This window comes from Fragaria vesca, linkage group LG6 (assembly GCF_000184155.1).
Source record: "Fragaria vesca subsp. vesca linkage group LG6, FraVesHawaii_1.0, whole genome shotgun sequence".
In the NCBI taxonomy this organism is placed as follows: domain Eukaryota; kingdom Viridiplantae; phylum Streptophyta; class Magnoliopsida; order Rosales; family Rosaceae; genus Fragaria; species Fragaria vesca.
The window spans coordinates 31,355,654-31,370,704 of record NC_020496.1 but is presented as its reverse complement, the minus strand read 5'-3'; the positions used below and the strand labels follow the sequence as shown (position 1 = coordinate 31,370,704).

The window sequence follows — 15,051 nt, the reverse complement described above, 5'->3', positions numbered from 1 at the left end:
AGCAACATCAATTAAGTTATATGTCGACGATGTTGCTAAAGCTTTCGATATATCTCAAAGATCTTAATTAACGCAATCATTAAGAACAGACATATATGGACCCATGTCCCCAACAGACTAAGTAATGATACAGCAATAATGTGTTGCTAGGTGAATGAGTAGCTAGGTTCCCAATATATATAATAGATACAGCTAAATATATATAAACCTTCATTCTCTACATGAGCATAGTAATATAGCTCAACACTTGTAAACTGATATACTGACAAACTACCAAACGTTAGTTAGAGACACTTTGTATTAATTTTCGTTACGAAGATTGTCCGTTTGTATTAGCGGAGCGAATTCTCATGCACCAAGGTGCACTTGCACAATTAGTGTGCAAGTCCTCAAATCGATGTATGTGAAGATCCAATGAAGACTAAAGACCATATATTCTTTCTTTTCATGTTCATTTTTAATCCGATCAAATTAAACGCCCATAATAAGAGTACATTTTATTCGATCTCAGATCCTCACATCTTGTGTTGGAAAACACTTAAGACTATTTTTTTTCAGTTTCAGTTTTGTTAACGGTATTAGATACATGCATGATAATGCGACGTTGATGACTGGATCAAAATATTACATATTAGTTGCTCGGTTCACTTGCAACTTGGTGCGTAGAAGAATTTTTGTTGTATTAGTTTTGTTGTTGATACCATTTGTATCAGCTTTCTTTACTAAAGAGAACAAGTTGCTCTGATCCTACATTTACAAATTTGAGGCAACTTTCATCCACAGCTTACAAATTCACAATCAAACTTGAAAGGTGAACAATCCCAATTGATAAATTGTATCGCAAGCAACTAAATCTCAAGCCTTATTGGGCCTCAATGGACGGTCTTCTTCCATCATAAGCCCAAATCATGAAGCCCAACCAATTGCCGACGTTTAGATTGACGTCGCATTCAACCACTTTAAACAGAGCCACTTGGATCACACACGGGCTCTTTCAATGCTGACCCATCCTACTCTCCATTCCTTATTCAATTCCCCCAACATCAAAACCCTTCATTTCAATTTCAGCTTCAATTTCAATTTCAATTTATTTACACAGCGAAATTGGGATTGGGATTCTGAGATTGAGAGAGAGAGAGATTCAGGGTTTTGTGAACTCTCCCTATCTCTCTCCCATCTTAATTTTGCCGCGAAATCAATGAGTAAGATCGCCTCTCTTCCACTTTTGGTTTCGATTTCGTCTTCATTTACAAAACCCCCAAATTTCGAAGATGGGTTTTGCATTTGTGCCTTAAAGTTTCGATCTTTGTTCGTGTTTATGTTATTTGGGTTTCTTTTTCCTATCAGGGATATGAGATTATGATTGTTTTGGGGTATTGACTGTTTGCTTGGTTAATGGGTTATTGGGTTTCAATCACTGTTGAGTTTTGGTTACTAGATGAATATGTGAATCTGCTAGCTTGAAATTCATGAATGCTGTAATTTTCGATCTGAATGTATGTTTTTTGTTCAGTTATATGCATACTAATTATACTATAGTCATTTTGTTACTGAGTAGGTGCAGTGATTTTGTTAATTTTTTGTTGAGTTTTCGATTTGTACGTGGCCTGTTATTTGAACTCATAGAGGTAACTATATATGAGAAAATGAACTTGGAAGATAAAGTGATGAACTTACTACCATGCGTATTCATCTGCAGGTTTGCATTTTGGGAGTGCATGCTCTTGGCCGTTGTTATTGGATGTAGGACAGCTTCATTGCCTCGGTTAATCATAATTGTGCGAACTTTTAAGCTAGTGGTTATGAATTAGTGAACACACCTGTTGTGGTCAAAATGTGGAATTTTGCATCCAATTGCATAGCTGGAAATGTTGGACTGAAAAATGACTCTCTAAGGCCAACACAAGTAACTCCTGACTGCTGCTCCGATGATGAGGGTTCTTCTGGTGTTGGCAGAGAGGAAGGACTGGAGTGCCCTATATGCTGGGAATCTTTCAACATCGTTGAAAATGTGCCATACGTTTTATGGTGCGGCCATACGCTCTGTAAAAATTGCATTCTGGGTCTGCAATGGGCTGTTGTCAAGTTCCCCACCCTACCAATTCAGCTTCCACTATTTATTTCCTGCCCATGGTGCAATCTGTTATCCTTCCGGCTGGTTTACAGGGGACTCCTGAAATTTCCTCGTAAGAACTACTTTCTTCTGTGGATGGTTGAAAGCATGAATGGTGACAGAGTGAAGTCTCATTCTACCGGCTCCGGTGATAATCAACCAGCCTGGCCAGTAAATGGAAATACATCCACTGGAAGTCAACTGAACCACAGGAGGGGACAATGTGTTCGTCATCCTGAGCCACCAGGGTCAAATCATAACCATGGCATTGTGAATAATTACCTCAATATGGAGCGACTGCATTCTTCCCTCCGAAAGTCGCTGTTTTTCTTCGTTCATTTGACAGCAAAGTTCCCACTGGTTGTCATATTTCTTCTGATCATCTTATATGCAATACCAGCCAGTGCAGCCATATTGGCCTTGTACATACTTATCACGGTGCTGTTTGCTCTCCCGTCATTTCTTATTTTGTACTTTGCATATCCTAGTTTGGATTGGCTTGTGAGGGAAATCATCACCTGAGAGGTGTCATTGGCTTCTTGTTTTCAAGCACCATGAATATAAGTTTGCTTCTACATGAAGGTGCCTCTTATCCGTGTGTTTACTATGCAATTCGACGACTTACCTGTTTCCAAGATGCTCAGTTACTGCTGCTGTTTATCTTGTTAGAATCATATCTGCTTTTTTAAACTTTGGCTCCGGCGTGTTAGCTTCTCAAGTCTTATTCAAGTGGTAGATGCAGTACAATCATCTGCCAACAGATACTTCATGGATCTTCAATGCTTTTCGTAGGTTACAGTCGAATAGGTAACGAGCAATGATTTTGTATCTATGGAGACTTTGTATCGATTAAATATAATTTATGGTTCTATACCTGCAGTTTTAAGCTTGGGCTACAGTGCTGGTACTGGGGTTGGACATATCACATTACATATGATGCCTTGGTCCGTAAATTTTATTTTGTTGTTAGACACTTGAATCTTGAGGTACCAGAACCCCAGTTTTGTTAATGTGTGATCAGAGTAACGTAATCTGAGTCCTATCCGAGAAATGTAATTGATGTAGGTTATTCCCCAGATATCCTCGACATAAATTCACCTGGCAAAGGAAAAATGGTCACAAAAGCTTCACCCTCCTCCTACTATAGCACTATTGTTTCCCACCATCCACCATAAATCTCAAATTTCCATGTCATACTAGATCATCCACGTGTCAAAAGCATAGCCTGGAATGGCAACCCATGACTGAATTATGCACCACTACTCCACTTTTAGTTCGTTTATGGCAAAACATTGACTTGATTTCAAGAAGCAATGGCAGCCATTACTATTTCTTCACCAAAATCCACCATTTTGCAAAACCATATCTCTCACAGAGAACCCAGTTCTAGCTTTCTTGGTGGTTCCTTTAAGGGTCTTTGTTTGCAATTCAAACCCAGAAACAAGAAAAAAGATGCCACCAATTTGGTGGTTGCTTCAGCAAAACTCACCACCAAAGAAAGCATCAGTAGCACTAGGTCAGGAGGTGACCGGTTTTACATAAACTTCACTGGTTTTCCTTTTCCTCTGGGACCTTTTCTCAATAGGAGCACTACTAGGACTGAGGTCAGCTTCTTCTATGCTTTTTCGTTTAACATATTGAACCTATCTGTGATTGTTTAAGTTAGGAGTGTGGCAGAACAAGCTTCTCTCTTTATCTTTCCCATGTTTTCAACTTGTCACTTATTCAGTTAAAAGCAATGTTTATAACGGTTTATCGAATTGAGATGAATAAAGAGAGATACTTTGAAAATTAATCAAGTAATTATCTAGTATTCCTTGTAGATTGTGCTACTTAATGTTCACATTGCTGCAAGTTCCAGTACATAGTGTGAATGTGTTTAGGTTACTCTGCTAAAGCATAATGAGATTCTGAAGGTCATTAAAAAATGGGTGCAAACACATTTTTTAGGATCCATTTCTGAAACAAGTTATGTACAGATAGTATAATCTGAAATTCTGCATAGCAAATCACTGCAGCTACCAACTTATTGGTTTTACACCGACTCTCTGGCTCATTTGGTCATTTTTTTAGGCTGTGAAAGGTTCCATATGGTTATTTGAGCAAGAGCAAGCATTAGGCTTCAGCAGTGTGTCAACGAACATTAGAATGACAGTAGTGAAACTTAAATCTGGAGGATTATGGGTCCATGCACCCATTGCTCCAACCAAGGAGTGTATTCAGGTTAGATTTTGGTTACGATTATAGTCAATTAGAACTTTACGATAACCAATTATGCTTTTCTTATGAGTGCTCTTGTCTCTCCAGCTTCTGAAGGAGTTGGGGGCACCTGTAGAATACATAGTGCTGCCTACATTTGCTTATGAGCACAAAATATTTGTTGGTCCATTTTCTAGAGCGTTCCCTCGAGCTCAGGTATGGGTGGCACCAAGGCAGTGGAGTTGGCCTTTGAATCTGCCACTGGAGTTTTTTGGGATCTTTCGTGCTAAAACCTTACAAGATGAAGATTTGTCCACACCATGGGCTAATGAGATTGAGCAGAAAGTTCTAAGTTCTCCAGAAGTCGGTAATATGATGTGCCGAAGTAATATCTGATACTTCAGTTATATGAAGTTCAAACTCATTTGCTGGTGACTTTCAGGTATTGGACCCTATGTGGAGGTAGCTTTCTATCATAAGCCTTCGAGAACTCTACTGGTGACAGATGCTGTAATTTTTGTGCCACGGCAGCCACCTGATTGTATTAGCAAGGAATCGTTGCTGGCATCTGCAAAGAATGGTTTGGCTGTGAAAATTCTAAGTAAAGGAAAAGAGGTATCAGATGAACCAGTCATAGACAACAAGATGAACCGTCAAAAAGGTTGAACCTCTATCTTACATTTGAATCATTGACCAAAAGAAGAATCTTTGAGAAATATTCTGTTTTTGAGGAAAGGTTTTAATTTCTCATCCATTTTGAGGGTTGTCATGAATGGTTGTGAAAAACTGAATAAGACTCTTTTTCTCCGTGTAGGATGGGAAAGAATGGTTTTGCAAATTTTGTTTCTTGGTCCATCAAACCTGTTGGAACCTAAAGCTAGCTTCTCACAGATGTCACAAAAGCTGATTGTTTCACCCATTGTGAAGACTCTTGTCTTCAGCAAGGTTCCGGAAAAGGTAGTTTAACCATTTTAGACGCAAATTTCTTTGCTGACCGTGTACATCTTTTGTATTCAGTTGGGGTTAAACAACCAAAAATAGCATGCCTAACTAAAACTATCTCCTAAGCTGATGATGCTCCTTGGATTCATATGTTTCATATGCTCACATCAAGCTACAGCAATTGAAATTTATCTTTAGGATTGTGACTATTAGTGTCTCAAAATATATTCATTTTTCATCTTAATTATTCAGGTCAGGGATTGGATTGACAGAATTTCACGGGACTGGAGGTTCAGGAGGATAATCCCTGCTCATTTTGCTGCACCAGTTAATGCAAGCAGGTCTGACTTCCTAGCTGCATTTGCCTTTTTGGATGATCTGTTGGATGAACGTTATGCCACTCGGCCTTCACTCTCTTCTCTCTTCACATCCCTAATGGGAAAGGCGGCTAGTTACTTTCCTCCCGATGACATGAAAACTTTATCATCTCTCGATCAGTTTTTGGTCTCAGTGGGAGCTGTGAAGAAGACTGTCTCAGGTCGGAAAAGATGACACAAAAATGGATAGGAGTTTCACCTGTTGAATTACCATCCTGTAAAGTACAAAAATTTTGTCCAAAAAAGGTAAAATTGTTGCAACTCACCATGATAATGCAATTTAACATCCAGAAGTTGCACTGTTTTTCGGTAGACTCTAATATAATATGCATGATGGTAAAAATTGAAGTTCGTATAGGCCATATCATTCTTATGGTGTTTTGCTTGGAAAATGAATTTCTTCTCAGTAAACCTTGTCCTCTTGGTAGTTAGTGGTTGGAGAAACTAGGCAAAGCATACAGGTAGTTGCTGGGTGTCCTAAATTTTATTAAATGTTATCTGCCGAATACATAATCATGTAGACTGTCAAAAACAAAACACACCTTGGGTTATGGAGGTTTCTGATCATCCATACTTGTGAATGTTCAAAGGAGAACTAATATCAGAATGAACAGGTATTATTGTTGGGACTAGATATGAACATGATTAATGCATGCATTTGTAGATGTTGTGCTCAATTTAGTTTAGGAGTTGATCCTCTCCCTTTACATCTTTCTGCATTAGGGAATAAAAACTGCCCCATGAAAGAGCCTTGTCAAGGACATGTCCCTCATTTCTTCTGCAAAAATTAGCATTCAAGTTGGAATTCATCAAGATGATGCTGAAACTAGAGCCTCATTAGGTGACCTTCCTCATTCACTACTAATTAGGGATAGCTGAAAGTTAGGTAGCCATAGATGCCCAAGCTGTTTTGTCAATTCATGGGATTAACTCAAGTGGGTGAAAGCTGCAAAGGAATCAAAGCAGGTATAAGCTAGCAGATAGCTGGAGAATGAATATTTTGTTCTTTAATGCATGTCCTAATGACCAATTTATGTGCTTGAAAGAGAATCATAGATTAGGATTAAACATCGATATTCCTGCACATCGAAAATGTCTAATTTAGTCGTTGGAAGGTCAACTCCCCAACTAAATTCTGCTATACCAACTGTGTATTTAGTTTCTGGAAAACTCTATGCTGATTGATGTGTTGGTTTATAGTAGATTTTACACCACAGAATGAGTTTGATATTGATCAAATTAAATGGTCTTTCCCTTTGATAATTGCATTGTCTAGATCTGAATTTCGAAAAGTTGAGAATGCTGGTGAGAATCCTAGGTGATCTTTTCCTTCTTTATGCTATCTTTGCTCCATTTTGGCCACAACTTTTCAAGCTTTAGTGCATGCCTTCATGAACTGATCCAACCCCCTTAGATTGTTTTCGTCCTCCATGCTTTGCTCAATGATTAAAGGCCATGACTTTCACCCCCAAAAGGAAGCTGAGCATCACCTTGGAAAAACTCACATGGCCTTCCTCCAAGTTTGTGAGAGAATGAGAGATGCTGTACTTGAAACACTACGCAAACTTTCCTCTATGGTGGGGAAACAGAGAAGAAAGTTGCTCCCACGTAGTTTCCAACAATATAAAGTAGGCTAAGCAAAGCATTACATGAGCCGTGTGCTAAGGTATCATGTGTTTCATATGCACGACTGTTAACCGTTGATAATTAATCTATCTCATTTTCGATGCTGAATTCATGTTGCCGAAACATCACCAACGTTTTCTAACTACAATGCCTGTAACTGTTTCTTACCTGAGAAATGGTAGATCCGGCTAACTTACCGTTAGCTTTTCAGGGTTTGTTAAAGGTTGTTTGTTTAGTATAAGACTTGGTATTTGATAAAGAAACTCGGTGTTAGCCATTAACAAGTCACAGAAGAATCATAACTAAAGCAACCGACCTCTTTTCGTATTCTTAGAGAGGAACCGACCTCTTTGATTTTAAATAGTCAAATTCTAAAAAGAAATATTTTCCAAGGTTAACGTAATAATCTAAAAGAAAGTCCCCCCTTCATCAAATGAGAGGGTGTCACGTCGTTAACTTCCTGTCCTTCTATAACACTCCTTTATGAAATAACATTGACTTAAATCCTTCAAGCTAATTACAGTGCTTAAATGATACTTCCAGAACTTTGATTTAATCACCCCTGCTTTGATTAAACCAAATAAGATAGGAAAATTTTAGTATACCATATGGTATTACATACTCACAAAACGTGTAGTTATCATTGATTGAAGAAACAACTAAATGACCATGTAATGACCATTTACTCCTTCAAAGGTCTTCATGTGCCATGCAATAAGACACATTTGCAATATGCATGTCATACCATATGGTATGGTATGATAGACTGTTTTTATCTGTAATTCTCTCTTTGACATATGTGTGGTTTCTTACAATACATACTGGATTCAGCTGGCTTAAGCAAATGAAACCATTGAATGACTTTATGAATTTATGATTATATCCCATTTCACAATATATACACACCACGAATGCATCCGTATAATAGTGATAAGTTCATAAGTTAATTCTTTTTTCGTGTGTTTCAGAATACGATCGTCTAACATTGTAAATTGTTAGTCTAGTTAAAATTCAATATAATTTGGCCAACCATAAATCGACTATGTGATCAACAGAGTCTATGCTACATTGCTACTACCTACCAACCCCAAACAACATTTCGTCAGTTGCATTGAGTTTTGGTTATGAAAGCATTTTCCATATGCATATTAACAAGCATCCATGACCACATAAACAAAATATTCCATTACCTTATTCCTTTTTTGTAAAATTACCGAATGTCACATTTGTCATTTATCATTATGTTCGATTGCAAACTCATCTTTCAAAATGTCACAAATATTTTTCATATTTTATCAAATTTCATTCCAAACAAGGCCACCTCCTCTTTGAAAAGCAATATTCACATACCAAAAACAGAAATACATAATTCCAAAATTTAATACAGCAAAACAGATCATACAAAGAAGTTGGAATTCCCAAACAGATTTTATTTAGTTTCAACAAAAAAGAGAAAACGCATTCGTTCAGTTTTGAGTGAGAGAGGGACCAAAAAACCAAACCCTCACACACTTTGGTTTCCTTTCCCTCTTTTACAATTCTTGCCTAACAAACGCCAGAGCAAAACCCCACGGGACCTGAAAGCAAAGCAAAGCAAACAAAACTAGATACAGTTGCTTGCACGATCTCTGAAAGCCAAGAAAGAAAATCTCCCAACACCCAAAAAGGAGTGGTCTTTACTCTCATTCACATCGTCTATTGTTTCGCTTTCTTTCTGGTTAAGCAGAGCCATCATCGCAGAATTTAAAGGTCCCTTTTTTTTTTTTCTTCTCTCTTTTCTCTACGCGTTTCTGAATCTTTGAGACCATATTTATATTTCCCTTTTGGCACATTTTGCGATATGGGTTTTGGTTTTCTCACACAATTCTCAAATGGGTTCGATCAATACTGTGATTTTGGTTGTCGGTTTTTGCTGTAATGAAAGAAAGGTTCAATTTTTGGGTTCTAGGAGTGCTCTGCTCTTAAGGGTGCGTCGTTGTTTTGTTGTTTGATTTCTGGTTATGGACTTATGGCGTTTAGATTTTCACTTGTGTGCAAATTGTGATGTGAAATTGTATCATAGTGTGATTGGTTTGTGTAAAGTTACAATCTTGGGATTGATTTGTGCTAATCTAGGCTTGATTTTTTCGGGTTACTTGTAGATGTCATAATGGTCTTCCTCGATGTTTACATATAGTTTGTTTGGCTTTTGTGGGTTTGGTAAATCTGTAGACTTGTTGTGTTCTGTAAATGCAACTAGGAGTGGCTGGTTTTGGACTTTAGTTTATATTTCACTTTCATCCTGTAAAAGATTTAGAATATGAATTGATTGTAGGGAGTTTAGACTGTAAGATTATGATTGATCGATTTGAAATCAGCTTGTAACTCTGTGGGATTGTTTGTTAGTTTTGGTGTTACTGTTTCCTTAGTTGTGGACTGATTTATTAGCCGATTTTCCTATTTCTTTCTTTGGAAGATGAAAGATTATAGGGTAAAGTAATCGAATCTGCTTCCTACTTCCTTATACAAAGAATGTGATTATAATGGTGTAGGTTGTATTTAAGTGTTGCCAGCGCATTCATCTACTCCATTGACCTCATAATATAAAGGAAGTGATTGTTTTCTTTTAGGTTAAATTAACAAGATGGTAAATTTGTCTGGGATGATACTCTGGGGTTGTTCTTATTTTTACATTTTTGTGATGTAGATTTTTGTTTCTTTCCCCATATTAGAGGCCAGTTCTGGCTTTGATTGGTTTCCTTGAAACTTCTATTGAACCAAGACCTTCGGAAGCTTGAATCACTGTTTTGGCATCCAAACTGGTTTAATGCATGAGCTTTTTTTCTTTCTCATGTGCACCATAATAATTTTGATTTTGCTGTTTTCAGGATTATCTGTTCTAAATTTTGTACGAAATATCTTGCTTCTTTTTGATGGCTGATTCAAGTATCAGTGTACCAATGGCCCAAGAATTAACAAAGCCAGATGTGGGTAACTTGAGACGAAATTCTACAGGAAAGATACTATCATCAAACAGCGTAGAAAAAGTTCCTCATTATCTCAGGGCTTCCACTGGTTCCTGTCATGATTTTTGCAAGTATGGGAGGAAAGATGCATTTGAAGAGAAGGAAAGATGTCCGATACGGGTTGCACCAAGAAGACTCTCAACTATATCATTTGATAGCCATAACTCAGCAGACAGTGTGGTTTTGCCAGAGAGGAAGAATATATCAGTAATCAAGCTCAATCATTCACATGAGTCCAAAACCTTCTTACCTGATACAGGTACCATCACCAAGCAGGCCAAGCAGCAATTGCCAAAAAGGTCAGCTGACAGAAAAGATGGTGTTGGGAGTGAGCTTCTTACTGAGAGGAAGAAGCTATCATTGGTAAAGTTCAAAACGTCATCCGATTCAAAACCTTCTTTATCTTGTGTGCCCAAAACTGTGAAGCAAGAAGTTTCATCATCTCCTGAAAAGCTGAAAGTTTCTGCAAAGAAAGGTTGGACAAAACTTAAGGAGAAAGACTTGTCTACAAAACATGTCACTTCTTCGAAGCCAAAATCTTTAGCCACGAAGGAATTGTCATCTACTGATACTTCAGGAGGTTCGAAGGGGATAAGAAACAGTAATTCAAAGGAAAGCCAGAGGACAGTCACCTCTCTGAAGCCAAACTCTTTGGCTGCAAACCAAATTTCTTCTCTTGACTCTTCAGGAGGCTTAAATGGCCTCAGGAAAAGTGAGGTGAAGATGGGCAAGAAGGCAGGAACATCCTTAGTCACTTTAAAGAAAGTATTGGTGCCCCCAACAGGATCATTGTCCCCAAAACCTTCTCTCAGGAGAGTTGCAAGCTTAAAAGCACAGAACAGGAATGTGAAAGTTACTCCTCTTAAGAATCAGAACAAGATTGGGAAAGTCATAGCTAAGCAACTCGACAATGATATGACTCCAGAGAAGACCTTGTATGTCATTAAGATTGAGACTGAGAATAAGCCTCTGGAATCTGATCAAGACAAAAATTGTGAAGGTCCATCACCACCTTCATCGTCCCCATCATCGCCCAAGTCTGTGTCCCTCCCAAACAGCATGCCACTTTCACCCCATGACGGAGACAAAAATTGTGAAGGTCCATCACCACCTTCATCGTCCCCATCATCGCCCAAGTCTGTGTCCCTCCCAAACAGCATGCCACTTTCACCCCATGACGGAGAAGATCAAGAGTCTGAATATACAATGACGGAAACTGAAGAGGACTCTTTCTCAGAAGACGGTGAAGTTGACAGTGAAGAAAATGCAGAGACCCTAAATGAGGATTACAAAGGGAGGCCCAGAAAGTCTGGGATCGTTTGTTCTGAAGATGTGGATAGCCATCCTCTGAAGTTTAGGAGGGGAAAGGTGGTTGACATGCAATTCGAGAATAATAGACCAAGGAGGCTCAAATTCAGGCGAGGAAAAGTGTTGGGAGAGAACGAAAACATCAAGTCTGATAACCAAAGGCGAAGATATAAGAAGAGAGAAGGTGTTGATGGCGATGCAATTGGTACCGATGCTGGTGCAGAAAAAGTTGTTTTGAGACATCAAGATGTTCAGGGGAAGAAAGATGAGAAGGGGTTGTTTAACAACGTAATTGAAGAAACTGCAAGTAAACTGGTTGAAACCCAGAAGAGTAAAGTCAAGGCCTTAGTTGGTGCTTTTGAAACAGTGATCTCACTTCAAGAGCGCAAACCTTCTGCAAATTCTGTTTCTTGAGATGGGAGCATATGATCAGGTAATAAAGCCAAGCTTGTAATGTGTGAATTTGAGTTTACAAGCTTATGGCACTGGAAATATGTGTAGGTAGATTGCTTCAGTTGTCGTAGATTTGAATGGGAGTGTTGCGAGCACAGATCATACCAGATATATATATGATTGATTTTTAGTTTCTTATCTTTTGAATGAAACAATTATACTCCTTAGTTCATATATAGAAGAGTATAAGAACGGGTTCTTTCTCAATTGATAACTGTCACTCTGGTTTTTTCTGGTTTTGTTCTTGAGATGTTACATACACAAATTAAAGTATGAATTTTTAGAATCTCTGCCTTTGTTCATCTCCATCAGTAAATTCTTACATTACATCTCTGGGATTTATGAATGGAATGAGCCCGTAAACAAAACTAAAAGAAATAAAAATTTATACAAATCGATCAAAACATGTTACTTGACCCTTGGTGCTTTCAGCAGCTCAGAAAGACATTCTGGAAATTCAGAATCTCCAGCATCAAAAAAACCCTTCTCTTTCTTGCTATTCGTTCTCAAGTTATCGTACTGTTTCAGAGAAATGAGGCTTCCAGTGGAATTAAACAAATGGAACTGCTCCTGATATCTGCAGTGTTCTCTCTTGTTATCACATCTCAGATCATAATAGACCACAGTAGGGTACTTTAAAGACTTACTGAAATCATCTGAAAATATAGTAATGTTATGCCATGCTCCCCTACCCTAAAATGAAAAAAGGGCACCGGAACAATAATCTAAAGGCATGCTGTAATCTTTTGTCCAGTACTTCTGTTCTTTGTGCACCCATATCTCAACTTTCTTTTCAGAATAAAAGACATTTTCAGTATAAACAACATCAACAAGCGCCAAAGATCCTCTCAGACTGATCAAAAATAGTTCGGATCCCCTTCGAATGGTGAGACGAGGAGGATTAGTCCATCGGAACTTCTCTTCTACAAAATCAAAAGATATTATCCGGGGGTTTCCCCTTTCTAACCAATGCATGCTTCCATATGCATATGCATTTTCCACAGCGTTGAAGCTGCAAGGAGGAACCGAGGGTATTCTTCTCCACGAGCTTGTACCCAAAACATGAACACGAGCCACCATCCCCATAGAGTCCGGATGGCCATGACTGAAAAAATGGACAATCTTGTGGGTGTTAGTAACACTATCGAATCCCATACCATACCCCTCCCACCTGATAATATCGTATCTATCTTCAGGTTCTGGGAGCCATAGGTATTCTCCTCTTAGAGGATTGTATAAACCAAATTTTCCATGAACATAACTTTGAAATCCAAGCAAACCGCAAGAAACAAACCGCAAACCGTAAGAAGAAAGAGGAAGAAACCTAACTTCTACATCGATGTGTTCATTGGTAGCTGCTATGTGCATGGCAGCAAGATCGGAACTGCAAAAGCGATCTCGAGCTGGATCGTCGACTAGGTGACATAAGCTCTTAGAGACACACCGGAACTGCAAAAGCGATCTCGCCGGCAGTTTTGAAAAGATGTTGAGGAGGATATCATGAGGGAGCTCCATCAACTTTGAGGTACTCATTACCGCCGTCGGCATCTCCATAACGTACTGCAGGTTGGATCCCTAGATATAGTGTTAGGAATTCGATCTAGAATCTTTCTTGCGGAAGCAGAAAAGTGCAAACATTATAGATAAACGATCGAGAAAACAAACACGATCACACGAGATTGTTAACGAGGTTCAGGAAAGAACTTTGCTTACGTCTGCCGGCTGCTTGGGTTTCACCATAAAACAAGAAGAACACAACAACAAGAATACAAGATCTTTCACAAGAAGTTCTCACCAAGTCTCAGACATCAATTGCTCTCTCAACCACACACCACTGCTACCCTACCCTATGTACTTATTTATAGGTATCAATCTGAACCTATAAGACATCGGAAACCTATAGCTCAGCACGAAGGACACAATTAAAGCAGCTCCTATGGCGATTTGAATACAAAAGTTTAGGGTTTCTCAAATCTACGAGAAGAATTGAGATAAACTCAAGGTTTTATTAATATGAAAGATTGATTGGCTTACATATGTTTAAGGATTCTTATATAATGATAAAATCCTAGGGCAACAAACAACCAAGCTTAAAGCATGGGTTAAAAGAAAACAAAATCCAAAATAAATTAGAAAACCAAAAAAAAAAAATGGCCAAATCAGATGATTAAGACAACATCCTCTGCCTTAAATCTTACAGGTTCAGTAATGTGAGTCTTGAAGATCTCGTCGTTCCTATTCCATAAATGTATCATGCGACGTCCCAAACAGACATTCAGGTCAAAAACCGCTCTAATCTGATCACAATATAGATTTTGTCTTTTCGCTCGAGAATCCCGATATATCTAAAAGAGTAATTTATCATTAATTCTATCATTAAGAAGCCTATTTGAATACTAATTTCTAATATTCAAATCATTTTTTCTTAATGTGACGACGTTTCTTTCTTTTGAAGATTCTCTGATAAAATTGGCTAAAATCTCGTACTAGTGTCATACATCAACAATTAACTAATACTTATCTTAGGTGGAATCGGATCTACAAACTCAACATTGAAGAAACAGGACGTATTTGTAACAGACAAATGTTCGTCATATATATACATGGTCCGTCAATAATTATCAGACAAACGTCCATCATATATATACATGATCCACCCACTTTTTTTTTTTTTTTTTTTTTTTAAGTCTTATATAAGGACACACTCTCAGTCCTTAGATATTGTTTTTAATAAGTTTGGATGACTTAGATTTAGTCCAGTGATAACTCTCATCTCTAACGCAGGTTAACCCTATTGTGGTAAAATACATGGTATGAGACATATAGACTTAGTCTATTTGGTTATATGAACCCATATGGAGTTGATAATAGATGCATTAATCTATTTTACAAAGTTGTTTATATTCTATCTTGTTTGAAGAGGTTTTTACCTTCTACTGAGCTATTTGTGCTCACCCCTTAAACTATTGTGTAGTTAGAACAAATTCGTGAGCCTTTCGCTTCCCAACTCTCAAATATATTCAAGATA

The 15,051-nt window shown here is 38.0% G+C and overlaps 4 protein-coding genes across 5 annotated transcripts; 3 read left to right on the top strand and 1 right to left on the bottom strand.

Moving 5' to 3' along the window:
- The first annotated feature begins 1,104 nt into the window (after positions 1-1,104).
- LOC101302961 lies at positions 1,105-3,041 on the top strand. The gene is made up of 2 exons (XM_004304211.1): positions 1,105-1,202; positions 1,700-3,041. Exon 2 carries the CDS (start codon positions 1,835-1,837, stop codon positions 2,633-2,635), a length of 801 nt encoding a protein of 266 aa, XP_004304259.1. The 5' UTR covers positions 1,105-1,202; positions 1,700-1,834; the 3' UTR covers positions 2,636-3,041.
- A 383-nt stretch (positions 3,042-3,424) lies between these two features.
- Positions 3,425-5,870, top strand: LOC101302676. Its single transcript, XM_004304210.1, has 6 exons — positions 3,425-3,717; positions 4,187-4,336; positions 4,421-4,679; positions 4,755-4,973; positions 5,127-5,269; positions 5,507-5,870. The coding sequence occupies exons 1-6, from the start codon at positions 3,427-3,429 to the stop codon at positions 5,804-5,806; spliced, it is 1,362 nt and encodes a 453-aa protein (XP_004304258.1). The 5' UTR covers positions 3,425-3,426; the 3' UTR covers positions 5,807-5,870.
- A 2,965-nt stretch (positions 5,871-8,835) lies between these two features.
- Positions 8,836-12,198, top strand: LOC101302185. 2 transcript variants are annotated; one of them, XM_004304208.1, is made up of 2 exons: positions 8,836-9,006; positions 10,125-12,198. In XM_004304208.1, the coding sequence occupies exon 2, from the start codon at positions 10,170-10,172 to the stop codon at positions 11,982-11,984; it is 1,815 nt and encodes a 604-aa protein (XP_004304256.1). In that variant the 5' UTR covers positions 8,836-9,006; positions 10,125-10,169; the 3' UTR covers positions 11,985-12,198. The 2 variants fall into 2 exon arrangements, with proteins under 2 accessions (XP_004304256.1, XP_004304257.1); XM_004304209.1 differs by lacking the exon at positions 8,836-9,006 and adding an exon at positions 9,164-9,224.
- Positions 12,199-12,716: 518 nt separating this feature from the next.
- Positions 12,717-13,556, bottom strand: LOC101308996 (putative F-box protein At5g50220-like). The gene has a single exon (XM_004306057.1). It carries the CDS (start codon positions 13,554-13,556, stop codon positions 12,717-12,719), a length of 840 nt encoding a protein of 279 aa, XP_004306105.1.
- Between the last annotated feature and the right edge of the window lie 1,495 nt (positions 13,557-15,051).